This window comes from Pecten maximus, chromosome 11 (assembly GCF_902652985.1).
Source record: "Pecten maximus chromosome 11, xPecMax1.1, whole genome shotgun sequence".
Lineage (NCBI taxonomy): Eukaryota > Metazoa > Mollusca > Bivalvia > Pectinida > Pectinidae > Pecten > Pecten maximus.
Window position 1 is genome coordinate 1128698 of NC_047025.1, and position 14598 is coordinate 1143295.

General features: G+C 35.1%; 1 protein-coding gene and 1 long non-coding RNA gene across 2 annotated transcripts; one reads left to right on the forward strand and one right to left on the reverse strand.

Moving 5' to 3' along the window:
• The first annotated feature begins 1415 nt into the window (after positions 1–1415).
• LOC117338156 lies at positions 1416–7506 on the forward strand. The gene is given in 10 exon segments (XM_033899380.1): positions 1416–1682; positions 2146–2239; positions 2940–3027; positions 3787–3872; positions 4425–4598; positions 5332–5429; positions 5616–5672; positions 5675–5754; positions 5952–6064; positions 6871–7506. Coding segments are annotated over 10 exon segments (846 nt in total). The 5' UTR covers positions 1416–1663; the 3' UTR covers positions 6908–7506.
• A 2-nt stretch (positions 7507–7508) lies between these two features.
• Positions 7509–13650, reverse strand: LOC117338163. The gene is made up of 6 exons (XR_004534975.1): positions 13381–13650; positions 11551–11627; positions 10733–11006; positions 10147–10301; positions 9107–9345; positions 7509–8694 (listed from the first exon to the last, which is right to left on the reverse strand). It is a non-coding gene; the product is annotated as an uncharacterized LOC117338163 (long non-coding RNA).
• Positions 13651–14598: the final 948 nt, after the last annotated feature.

Genomic DNA, 14598 nt, shown 5'->3' on the forward strand with positions numbered 1-14598 from the left:
ATATGTAAATCAGACTTTACCGCAGTTTCCGGTTGTAAGTAGTTCTTTATAGGAATAACACTAAAGGGAGGATGGTGGGCTAGATCAGACAGCAGAAAAAAATTGAACGTTACTATGCCCAAATTTTACATCATATTTAAATGAGCAATTTAAATATGTAAATGAGATATTATCGTCAATTTTCACTATTCGCTCATTTATTACATGTACGTTTAACATTAGATGATATAGGCGCTTATTTTAATTGAAAAAGTGTCCAAATTTTCTTCTACAAGTTTCATACAATGTTTAACTCGTGAAATACGCAGGTATTTGAAAAATGTTTTCGTTGTGTATACTTATCATAATGGAATGAGTTAAATTTCTAATTTCATGTTGTATTGTGTTTCGGCATATTATTATGTTAATATATCTTATATGAGATCATACATCTACATTGTATATGAGATCATATATATATTTACATATTTTAAGGTTCTAACAATGCTATAGTTCAATTCATCACGATATGAATATATCAGTTAAGATTGTCTGACATGTGTAAGATGCTCGTCATATACTAGTATCTCTTTTTCTCATAGAATAAAATTGAAATCTACTCTTACCTGAGATGGTATCTACATGTACATGTACGTATATCTGCAATAAAGTAAATACATGTACTAGTGACATATTTATAGAAAAAATATGTATTGTATGAAAGATAATCTGTATTGTAAAAAGGGAATAGTAGGAGGGATAAATATGATATAGCGATGGGTGTTAGAAGATAATGGTATACAGTTAAGTGTCATTGAACGATGTCTGGGTAGTTAGAATGTCCTGTTTCAAACGACGAGCCTTGTACAGCATTTAGAATGATAATTTGTGTTTTGCACGCTTGAAAAACGAGTTGACATAATATCAAAAACCCTCCGTTCAATAGCATGGTCCATCGGACAAAGCAGTACATTTCTTGTGCGTAAGGGAAATAACTTGCTGTTCTAAAAAGAAATCAAGGCCAAAAAAACCGAGATCTACCTTGTATTATTTAAGATGCGTTACCGTAACACGACGTTTTGAGATGATCTTTGCGACAAGGTGCGGTATTTTAGGACGGCAAGTGAAAATTGAAAATTGTGAAAATGCGACATTTGAGCACAAGATGAAATCACCAGGTCCGTCTTTGTTTCATTAACGAAGAACATCGGTCTAGCTGGTCAAATCGTTTGGACCGCAAAAACGAAAACGGCCCTGGGTTTTATATGTATGGTGGCTCGTTAGGGCCAAGTATCAAATCTCGCATTCTCGCACTCTCGACCTTAGGTCGAGAACGCGAGAATGCGAAAACGCGACGGCGAGGGAGCGAAAACGCGAGATTGCGAAAGAGCGAAAACGCGAGAATGCGAAAACTCGACGGCGAGAATGCGAAAACGCGACGGCGAAAACGCGAGATTAATCTCGCACTCTCGCCGTCGCGATTTCGCTCCCTCGCCGTCGCGTTTTCGCATTCTCGCGTTCTCGACCTAAAGTCGAGAACGCGAGAACGCGAGATTAGTCATTAACGGCCGTCCTCGCACTCTCGCTCCCTCGCGTAAGGAAGTTCCCATAATTTCACATGCGTGTTTAACTCAAAGCGTCTGGAGGATCGGGGTCCTTTTCCGAATTCGATTCGGCAAATAAAATGGCTTCAAGTTTCGAAGGTAAGTGTTAGACTTTATACTGTTGTTTTCATGAATAAATCGTTGTTGTTTGATGACAAACGTGTATACGGTAATAGATAGAACCTAATCATGACAGGTCTGCTGTGTATATATACTATATGTCGGTGGGTGATGGAGATGCGTGGGTATGGGCGGCGGAAAGGCCATGTACGGTAGGTTACATTCTTATAGACAACGTTTAAATTGTTAGCTTATTACTTCAGATAATTGAGGTGTACATTGAGGCATGAGACTGTATCAGACCGAGGGCTAGACTAGACTCTAATTAAACTTTTCTTTTTATTTCGATCCCACGTATGGGCGGCGGAAAGCCCGAAAGGGGCAAAATCCATTAAAACAAAACCTATGTCAAAAATCATATCAATAAACTTTCTTTTCAAATCAACATTGGTTTTGTTTTAATGGATTTAATTAATGATATTTATTTGTTATGGAAATATAGATACCAGGGATGATATATTGAGGGATTTGTTCTTCAAAGATTACACAAATTTGGAAATGCAAACAAAGCTGCACTATAAAGGAATTAGTATGAGGTAAGTGGGCCTAATATGCACTAGCTTGTAATGTATACATGTATTATGTTTAAGGATATAAAACAGAATATAGAAAAAAAGGTACATGTATGTGTGTCACACAAAACATGTTGAACATGTAAGATTTTAGAATGTAATGAAAATTAATCTTTATGAAAAATATAGATATAGGCACCTAATTTTTAATTAATTTTTTTTTGACTTCACTGGAATTCGAATTTATTGAAATTTCACATACATGTAAAGAATAATTTGCTCTTTCCTCTGATAGGCTTAATATTTGCATAAATTTCTATTGCTGATTTCAAGAGATATTGCATGTTTCAGTTCTTAAAAAAGATAGCAATGTAATTATTTTAAGTAAGAATAAAAAACCTTTAAAGTATAATAATTTAGTTAATTATTAACTTTGTTTTATTAAGTTTGGGACCCCCAAAATAAGTTTATCATGTATATCATAAGTTTATCATATATATTTATCATAAGTTTATCATATATATTCAAATAAATATATAGTTTATCATAAGTTTATCATATATATTCAAATAAATAATCTGTACTAGGATCTGGTCACTGCTTTATTTATGCATGTAGTTGTAGACCCGATCGACATATATCTGCAATACAGATTTGTTGTGTTTCTTATATTATTTTACACTTTTAAAATGATATGTATTCTCATTTCTGATACGCCTTGTAGTAGTCGTTCAATAAAAAGACACTTGAGGAGACTGGGTTTGAGGCAACGTGGAAGATGGAGTACACAAGAAATTGTTACGGCAATTCAGGTAGTTCAGTTGACACCTAGACCTTCAGATCAATTACTATAGTTAATATTTGTCCCTTATTTTTAATATGTCAGATCATTTGTACATGTAAGTCAAGATCATGATTCTTTCTAGGTGTACCATGCCAATAGACCCACCTGTTATAAACATGTACTTAGATATATGTAAAGATAATATAAGCATGTACCTGGTCAGTATATCACTGACAGTTTAGACTATAATGGTCTGTTTAACAAATGATACTGTTTCCAATCAATTTTCTATTTACATATACTCAGAAATATATTGCGGTAAAAAAGGTGAATTATTTTTTATCAAAATTTAATATTGAATGAAAAAAATGGGAAAATTTAATTAATAATTCTTAAACCCTTTTTTTGAAACTTTTACTTTTAAATGCATACAATGTTTACTCCCTTGAACTTGTTGGCACAACTTTCTCTCTCTCTGTGTCTGTAGGTCAATTCGACACAATCACAGGCAATTCTGAAATTAATTATGAATGAAGATTCATTGGTGAATGAAAATGTGTGAAAGTTAAATTGTCTATGTATGACATGTTTGCATTGTTATAAACTTGATAAAAAAAGAATAAAGATTACGAAAAAAAATTCTTCACTATAGAAAACTGACTTTGGTGATGCAATGGTATATTCATGAAGGTACATGTTTTGATAAACGTTTGTAATTTTGAATAATGTATCTTCCAATTCAAGGCAACAGTGTATGATAATATTATCAATATATTGTTAATTTAAGGAAGAAATAAAAGGCAGTGGTCAAAACCTGGGATACCGCAGCCTGACTAAGAGACTTTTGACAAAGCATGGCATGGCAGTTGGAAGGTAAATACTAAAATCATTTAACCTTTTTCATTGATTATAATTTAATCCTACAAATTCAGTGAGATAAAACACTTCTTTGTATCTGTTTGCATTATATACTTCCACATTCATGACATCATAACAAACAAGGAAAAGTTCTTTATCCAGGCATTTAAGACGTCTTAAAATTTATGATAAACACTAGGATTTAGGTCCAAATACATGTAGACCTGTAACTAATTCCCTGGCCCCTGTGTCGCATACAACTTTCTTGATTACTCACACTTTTTTATTACCATAACATCTTGAGTAATGATTAAGGTTGTTTGACTGTACCATGTAAGTAAATATGCCTCAGAATCACTTCTATGTTGCGGGATCTTATTCATTAGCCTCTTAGAGTATCCATGTTTTTACTATCCGACTGGCCCGTATTTTATCTTTCAGAGCTTCCAGAAAAGTGTTAATGTTATCTGACTTTGATATACAATGTAGTACATATATTGTATGATATTGCTAAATGTTGTAGACTGATATTTTACACTAATCCTGTTGTTGACTTTATTTTTACAGAAAATCAGTATCTAGCATTCTTAGGCAAATTGACCCAAAAGGTGTGGAGCTTAGGACACATCACTGCCTGATCAGGAGGACATACTACAACAAGGGGCCCAACTTCCTGGTCCATATAGATGGGTATGACAAATTGAAGCCTTTTGGATTAGCCATACATGGAGCCATCTGTGGGTGACAAAGTCTGTGAACATTTCAGTATCTTAATTAAACTTCTTTTAATATGACTGTTCAAATCCCCCTTTGCTCTTGATCTCTTGTTTAACCCTAAACAGTTATTGTTATTCATTGTGTGATTTGAAAAGGCAAACAAGTGGTAAGTTAATTTTTTCTCTTGGAGGGCAGCATGTATCTTTCTCTAGTTGCATAACATGTATATATAGGAACTCCCTTGGTTTCTTTTTGTGATCTGTACCAAGATACATGTATGTATGATAGTTTTTAGACTGATTGTGATAAAAGTGACCAATAGACAGACCATCTTGATTCAATCGTTCTATTACTGTAGTTATTATGTCACAATATGATGTTATTCCTATTGGCATGACTGTTAACATAGAAATGTGAGAGAGAGAAAAGCAGGGAAAATATACTCAAAGTTCATTTAATTGTGTGCAGCAATATCTTTCTTATCTAGTTTGAAATAAGTATCATTATGGTTTATATAGTAACTTTGAAGTTTTAATGCATAGTAATAATGAGTTAGTATCTGAGTATTCCTATATAATCAAATTCTTGACTAAGTCTTCTTTTAATTCAAGATCAAACTGCATATAACAGGAAAAAAATCATAAAATATTGCCATAGGTTATTTGATATTAATTTGGAATGAAACCTAAGTTTCATGAATTGTATTTGAAATTGCTCTTGTTTCAATTGTAAAAGTTGTAAATATTAAATATTACAGATTTTCACGACGTGTCTTATGGTTAAAAGTTGCCAGAACCAACAATGACCCAAGAGTGGTTGCCTCATACTTTCTAGATTTTGTAGAAGAGATAAATGGTATGTAAAGCAAAACTTTAAGGTGAACATTCATCATGTATTTTAACAATTTAAAGTAATGCAAAGCCAACACCTTTGCCGCCAAAGTGATACCTATATGTCTCAGGTGACACAAAAATAGATTCCTTCCTGATTAGCATTGGTATAATTTACTTTCAGTTTTGTTTCTTTATCAAAATGATTTAGGAGTTCCAAGGTGTATTCGGGCAGATGGTGGGACAGAAAATGGTAGTGTGGAAGATATGCTAAAGCCTTGAGATGGTATGACGATGATGATATGAGTGGAGAAAAAAGTGTAATAATTGGTAGCTCTACTTCAAATCAGGTAAGATATTATTTGCTTGTGAAAAAGACACACCCATGAAATATCTGAATTTATAATGCCACCACAAACGTTCATTGAGTGTCCTGCCATGTTTCATGACCACTTGCCCGTACCCCGACAAGATATGAGAAGCTATTAAAGAATTTTATGCTGAAATTGGCCAATAAATCACTATATTCAATCATTCATTGTTGCAGAGGATTGAACGCTGGTGGAGGTCAATGCGGCAGATGGGGATTGGGTTTTGGATCGACTTTTTCAAGGATTTAGAATATCAAGGCCTTTTCTCCAATGCAATTGAGATGCACATGTAAATAAATGGTGGTACATTAACTAATTTAATAATGGATTTTAATGAAACTTTGCTAGAACCAGAAGGAATTCATCTTTGTTAAAATAAGGTTCCTAATAGCCAGAGACATAGTGTTGTGGCCTAAAAGTTCCAAAGGGTTAAACTTCTTAATCTTTAAAATCCATAAGTTCTAGAAATGCTATCTCTAAAATTGTTCAGGCTGAGCCCATGGGACTCCCCATTTGTCCCAGGGAGGAATCAGTTTACCATATATAAGGAAATAAACGTCTTGCATCTTTATTCACATAATATGAGGGTGTGTAATGCATTGCGTCTTGGCAATACTGAATTCTGTGATGCGAAATGGGAAACTTAATCCCAGTGAGTTGGACTAGGTGATGTGGCAGGAAAAGTGATTACATATAAATGAAATAATGATATTGTATATAAAAGTTTATGTCCAGTTTTAGAATCGATGAAGATTATTTTAAGTTACGAAATAAAAGTTGTTGGTGTAACCCCCCTGTGGTCCCCATTTTTCCCCAGGGAGATACAATATGATCCTTTTTACAATTAGATCATTGATACTTTATTTGAAATTTTCAATTCTTACCTAGGACACCAACATTGTTTCTAGTTTATTGCCTATAATTATGATTTTATCAATTTTAACAATTTGTATTATTTCATTTCAACTCTGCATTGTCAGATGAATATATACTTGGCAAGGTACACAAGCCTCCCGCTTTTGCTTTCAATGCCAATCTTAATTTTAAAATTTTGATTACCATATATTACATGTATATCATAATGTTATGTTTTAGGGACAGTGGATTACAAATTTTCAGTGAAATTAAGTGATGTGGAGTCCTTGAAGAGTTTCTGTAGTTATCCAAGCTGCTATGGATGCACAGAGGAGATAAAGGAACACTTCACGTCTATTTTGCTTGAAGGTAGAAGAAGTGAGCCTATAAATTCTGAAGATGCAAAGGAACTGTTCCAATGGATGTTACAAAAGATATAGATTGGATAAGTTGACAATGTGATGAGGATTGTGACAATAATAGTTTATCCTCAAAAACTTTAAAGATTAACAAAAACAAGAGGCCCAAAGGACCTTAAATGGTTATCGGACTACATGGAGTATGTCAAACTTCAAAAAGTAGTATAACCCATAATGGTTGACATGTTGGATAAATGTGACCTTAAAAGTAGGTCAAGCTTATTCATTTGAATAAAATTGGTATTCCTCCATCCCAGCAAGCTACAGGCCCAACATCAGGTCTCTATATATATGTATCTAGGTTATTGAGAAGTTTTTTTTAAAATATCATAGCCTTTTTGACCCCAGTCACCTTGAAAGTGGGTCAAAGTCATTCAATTAAACAACATGGTGGGGCTTTGCATCAGTATGGTACAGGCCCAATAGGTCAGATGACCTTAATAAAGAAATAACATGAGCTAAATCTTCCAAATTTATTTTTTATTTGATTTGAACATCAATCAAAGAAAGAAGCTAACACTCAGAATATTAATGTTCATCCTTTCTTGTAAACAACTGAAGACACTGCATTGGAATCAAATGAAATTGTCAGTGAAATTCTCTAAATCATTGAAAATAGCATGCAATTGAAATTATATCCAGTCTTACCACGTTGAACCTAATGTGTGTAATATAAACTGGATCTGTTGCGCAATCGCATTTGATTAAATTGAAACGAGTCCAGGATTTAAAAGCTATTTTTAAAGGAAAAGCTTATGGAAAATGACAACATGTGAAATCAGATTGCAAACTATACACATTTGTCTCCTAATTTAATGTTGGGTAGAGGGATTCAACCAACAGGTTATAACACTTGTTGACCCTAGGTTAGTTGACTTATTGTGTCATTCTGACATACTTTTCTTCATGTCTTAAAATCTTATCTTCCACAAAATGCGAAATCTAATCTTGAACCAGTGACCTTCACCTTTACATGACCACAGGTCAGTTGGTTCTCAATTTGTTTCTTATAAACTTTGCTTCATAATTCCCTTAATGCCATTACAAAATATTAATCAGACGACTAATATTGAAGTTATCAATTTGACCATACATATCTATTAAGTAGTAAGTCTATTCAGTAACAGTGATCTCATAGTTGACATTTTGACCACAGATTCAATCCCACTTTGTATCATTCATCACTTCTCACTCAAGTTTTGACAGGAAGCCAACTTCCGGACAAACAGACAGACGACGGAGACAAATACATTGATCTCCAGTTTCACCGGCAGGGGCCTAAATAAATGTTCTTCACTTGAGGTTAGCTGCTATACATCTAAAAAAATTGGCACAACATGCAATGAAAGCCTTGAACACAATTTTAAAATCCAAGAAACTTTGCTGTCATGAAAACGTTTTGATTGTCAAACAAGATTAAAACCTCCTGCCCATTTTATTGCTTTTGTAATTGTATCCTGAAACTCGTCAGGATCATCGAAACCACGCCATATTGTTAATATAAGGGCACAGGTGTGGGCTGTTCGAAATTGTTTAGTGCTTCCAAAGGACACTTCCAGAGATTTTTCAAATCCTAGTGGAGGAATGCTTGCTGCTCCAGTCCAAAAGGATAACACCTCGTCTAATGAAATCCCTGTGGATCCCCCTGAGAGAAAAAAATAAAGATACTATTGTCACAGATCTAATTTTCTAATACATGTATCAATGGCTACATAAATATCATAAAAAACATTTTGCAGAATACAGGGCATGTGATACTTATATAGAAATCTTTCAAACAATACAAACATACCCTCAATGTTTCATTGCTTAAAGATCATCAGTTCATTAAACAAATTCATGTTTTGCAGCTGAACATACAGATCAACTATACGCTGTAATGCAATATAATCATTTAAATATTGAGCAGCTCGGATTAAGTTTTCAATTTATAGCTTGAATTTTAAAGCTGGTGAAAGTTTGTATTCTGAAACACATTTTGGTCTGGCAGAATATTCTACACTAAAATCTATATGCCATTATAGATGCAAATGGTATGTGTTCATAATGTAAATTACCCTCTGAATAGGCAAGAAAAGCTTCTAGACAATACGAAGCCTGTTCCTCCTGCCTCTTATTGTTGGATCCATCAGGACTCCAGTTCACCTTGTAAAGCTCCCTGATGTCTCTGAACCGTAGAGCTTTGCTGTTCTGGGTGAAGAGTTGAAGAAAAGACTTTGGGGCCAGTTGGACTGCATCTAGCAGTCTTCCCACTTTGTTCAATCCATTCCTGAACTGAACAAATTCTGACTGGACTCTGAAATGTAATAGACACATTGATACATGTGCATATTTCTGTTGTATGCCTATACAAGGTCAATATATATGTATGTTACTATCCATGTAAGGAAACTATGGTGGATTATATTCACTTTGGGGTGGGACGCCGACATGGACGCAAGCAGTGGGGTACAGCATTAGCTCAGGGTTACTCATAACCAGTGAGCTAATATTAATAGTATTACCAAGGGCAATAACTCTTTAGATTACTTTTGAATCATTTCCATTTTCAAACTCGAAGATCTTGTCAATATATATCAACATACAAAGGTTTTTGTTGACAGACAGACCAACGCTGGAAGCCACGGTATGGCATAAGGTCACATTGGTCCTTTAGACCAGGTGAGCTAAAAATTCAAGAACTTATAGCGTATGAATTTTGATAGAAATTATGTTGAATTTTAGGAAAATTATAATTGCCTCTCTTGTCTACAGTTGACCATGCCTGACACAAGTTCTTACCAAGGACTCTATACACACTGACTTTCAAAATGAATTGAACTAACCGCACATGAGTAACCCGACATCCCTGAAACTTCATGTGTGAAAAATTATCTTCCTTTTTGAATAGTGTTCAGTTTGATCAATATCACTCAAGGGTTGAAGCACTGTCAACTTTTGGCGTTATGTACGTACAGAGAGCTGATGAGGAAAACCATAGTCTCCCCCCTTCCGCAGCTTCACTGTTTACCATGGACTTTATAATATTTGAATCATCAGAATTATTTTGCATTTTTTTTTTTTTAATTTAGCTGGAAAACATTTGGCTCTGACTTACCGGTAGAAAATTTAATTTTTTTTGAGGATGTCCATTAGTTGTTGTTTTTTCTCAAAATGTCTAAAATTAGAGATAGACAAACTCTGTTCCAAGCACCAGTCACTGATTTTATCCAGTTGATTGTGGTACTGCTTTTCATCAAGTGCATTCTGCAGCTAAAAAGAAAGAAAAAACATTATTTATGTAAGAACGTTTTATAGCACACCACTCAATGTACCTATACTGGCAAAATCATATTTTTTTATATTTATTATACTCCAGTATCAGTGTTCTAGAAATGGTTTTCAAGGATGACGTTCAACAAAGTTCGAATTTAAGGTAATCATACTACAATATTCACATGTTCAGGTGGAATGAATATGCACATAAAGTAAATTTGAAGTCCCCGCCAGCATGAAGAAGATATTGATGAGGATGAAGGTTATTCAAATTATAAAAGAAGTAGATGATTTTCTGACGAAAATTGACTTATCCCAATTTGTACATTTATTTGCTTAAAAAAGAAGACTGTGTTGCTTAACCCAGTATACTACATTGTTAAATGAGCCAAGTATACTGATTTATTATGTAGATCATATCAACTCACCAGAATTAATTTCTCTCTGGTTTCCCAGTCGAAGATACAATCCTCCAACAAGGGCAATGTTTCTGTCTCCATAGCAACCTCTCCATCTAACACAACATTTGCAACAGCTGGATGGAGAACTGGTATACTTGGCCCACCATGGAGGAGGGAAAAGGCAACCAGTTTGCCTGCCAGTTCATAGAATCCTTGAGATAATTTTTCAAGGTCATGCCGAAAAAAGTTCTGCCCTTCCTGACCCTGAAAATTTTTTCCACATATCTCTGCCATAAGACCTCTGAAACATGAAAAAAATGTCTATTGATGGATTTGTGGACCAATGAAATGATTACAAACTGAACTTTTAAAAGGAAAAGAATCTGATCTGCGACTAGAAAATAGCTTTTAATATGCATGAATACCCTTCCACCAATTTGAAAGTGAAATATCAAAAAATGAATTGTATGAAAAACTGATGATTGAGGATTTTATAAGGTTATACAGGAGCAACTGTGACCTCAACATTGACCTTGGAACCTGGCTGATACAAAAAAAGAACATGTCTGGTTGGATTAGACCAAATGTCAAAATAACGTTCATATTCAATTTGTTTTATTTGTAAATCTCAAACAATGCTATATATAGTTATAGTGTGGCATGTAGCGATTTAAAGGAATATTGCACAAAATTATTGCATATATATATTAGTCCGCCTGAAGTAGCCTGGGAGAGCAGAAAGGCCTTACAGCAATGTTTTTCATTATCTTTTTATAATCTACCTTTCGAGGACATATTACATTTTCTTATATACATGTACTATCAAATCCACTCAACTCTCTTACCATGTCATCTTTGAACGATTGCGTGAGATGGCCACATCCAATCTTCTCCAGGATGACTTCAATTGGATCAACTTCAACTGTGAACAAATTTCTTAAAAGTGCAGTAAATACAATCTTCAGACAAACATAAAAATATACAATCTAAGGTCAAGTAAAATTATAGTTGTGATTCCTCTTTCCAGACTATCACTATTCTTTTTAATGCTGATCCAATCGGTCTCGAGTTCAAACCAAATTTCATATTCTAATTCCCAGTATAGCCACTCAAAACAACGTACTATCCCCTAAATGCTGACCCTTTTTGAAACATTTCATCAGATTTATCATGCTCTGACCAAGTTATACATTTTAGTTCATAAATCACAGAGGATCTGTGTAAATAATTGTCAGGTCCAGATATTTGGACACTTGCTTGATAATGTACATCAATGATCGAAGGCCAAACATCACCTGTTTAAGTGTTAACATTATACACCCTGTGGTAGGTTAGTCTGTAAGGTACTGTACGGTAGTGATGAGCTACCAGTCCTTTGAGATTCATTTGACATTGTAAACAGAATTTGTTATTACAGATAATGGACAATTCTTAAACAAATACTGAATACACCTCTCAATTAGTTACTCACATATTTGTAAGACAATTCATGAAGTAGGAGTCTGAAACGTAGCTGTCAACTTTGTAAGAACTGCCATATTGAAGAGAGCGGGTAATACTTAATATTAGGCCTAGATCCCAAACTGTTAAAAAACCCGGATTTCAGTTTTTGCCAATAAGAAAAAGGAAGTGGCCCAGGGGCCTTATTATGGTCAGACAGGTCACCTGAATTCTGATAGTGATATGAACTAATTATACCTTATCCCCTCTCTAGGGAGAAATGTGAGACCCATGCCATGATTCATAATTTTGGTAAAAGACCTTCAGACCCTTCCATGTATGGAAGTTGAATCCACCATATACTGTACCAAAGGTAGAAGTAGCTAGAGAAGATTTTTCAAATTTTAGTCAATTTGAGCACTTTTCGCCCCTCCCCTCAAGTCCCTGGGGGTCAGACAATGCCAATTTGCACAGGGGCTTGGCACGATTTTCCAAATGATGGTCCATATATATCTGTATTATAGTGTCACTATAATACAGATATATATGGACCATCATTTGGAAAATCGTGCCAAGCCCCTGTGCCAATGTATGTACTATTCAACAGCCATCCCATACTGATAGTTCTAGTATGGGTTAGACTATATTATTTTCTATGGCAATTGAATAATTAATGCTAAATATTATGTGTTCCCTATATAAACTACAGTAAAATTTGCCCCTACCCGGGGGAAACCCGAGACCCCAGGGACAGGGTCATGAAATTCACAATTTGGTAAAAGACATAATAGGCCTATAAGAGCTTTCAATCTATGAAGAGTACCGTATTTGAATCCACTGTTTGGGAGCAGAGAAGATTTTTGAAATGCTAATTTAACTTTTTTGGCCTCGCCTCTCACTCTCAGCACGCAGGCCTCTGCGGGCAGTCAGTGCCAATATATGCATACTATTCAACAGTCATTTCAAACCGACAAATCTAACAAAGTATTTTTTACATCAATGAATCCTAAGGAAAAATATGACACGAACTAAATACACGGTATGACATCTTAAGTTTGATTTTAAAAATCAGTCCAGCCACGTGGACAGGTGGTCGAGTAGCCCGAATGATTCTGGTCGTTTTACTATGGCCAGATCGCAGTGAATACATTCCTTAGCTAGTAGTAACAACGAAGGTTGAAATACTTTCAATGCAAAGGTGTAATATGTAACAAATTATTGGTAAGGGTACTTACTTGTATTTCCAGAAGTTGAAGCAATCTTGTAAAGGCGCGCGGTGAAGCATCCCGATCCTCCAGACGCTTTGGGTTAAATACGCATGTGAAATTATGGGAACGTCCTTACGCGAGGGAGCGAGAGTGCGAGGACGGCCGTTAATGACTAATCTCGCGTTCTCGCGTTCTCGACTTTAGGTCGAGAACGCGAGAATGCGAAAACGCGACGGCGAGGGAGCGAAATCGCGACGGCGAGAGTGCGAGATTAATCTCGCGTTTTCGCCGTCGCGTTTTCGCATTCTCGCCGTCGAGTTTTCGCATTCTCGCGTTTTCGCTCTTTCGCAATCTCGCGTTTTCGCTCCCTCGCCGTCGCGTTTTCGCATTCTCGCGTTCTCGACCTAAGGTCGAGAGTGCGAGAATGCGAGATTTGATACTTGGCCCTAACGAGCCACCATAGTTTTACCTGGGTACACCAGTTTTCTCCCACACACCAAGACTCATCGCGCGCTTCCGCCCGGACCAAAAAGAATGATTGGCAAAGTTGATATATAATACAAGCGTAAAGTATATATAAGTATTCGGTAATACCAAATACATTTACGAGTGGGGCTAATATTTTGACATTTTCCACTGGTGCTGCGCACGAGTGAAATATATTTGGTATATAACTGAAGACACTGTTAGATATTCTGTTTATTACAGTTTTATAGCAAAATAAACCGTGTCAGCTTTAGTGTTTTGATTGGTCGAATCAGAAAAGTGATATATTTTACAAGCAGAATATATCACATTTTTAGAATGAATAATTTTCGATATTTCACTCGTAAAAATGTATTAAAACCTGTTTCACATTTGTTGTAAGATATATAGATACATTTTACTTTCTTGATAGATACATATTTTTTATCTAGAAGAACAAACAAATCGTATGCTTGGTAAACAGTTCGTTAATTTTTATTTAATTCATTTGATGACTATAATCAGTTACACTAGATATCTACTTAATTACCACAAATGAGCACACTATTTATATTTTTCAGTTCCTGGTTTTCCTGCAGTAGTCCAGATATGTAGTTATATATCAAGTCATGTTCTAAAAACATTTACTACTGGTATCGAATCTATTATTTTGGCGAGTTGATCTCTAATTCCTTGGGTTTCAGCAAAGAGTTGCTAATAGAGATACGACATATACAGTAGTTTATAGATTTTGTAGCGTATGCAAGGGAGGTAACTGAG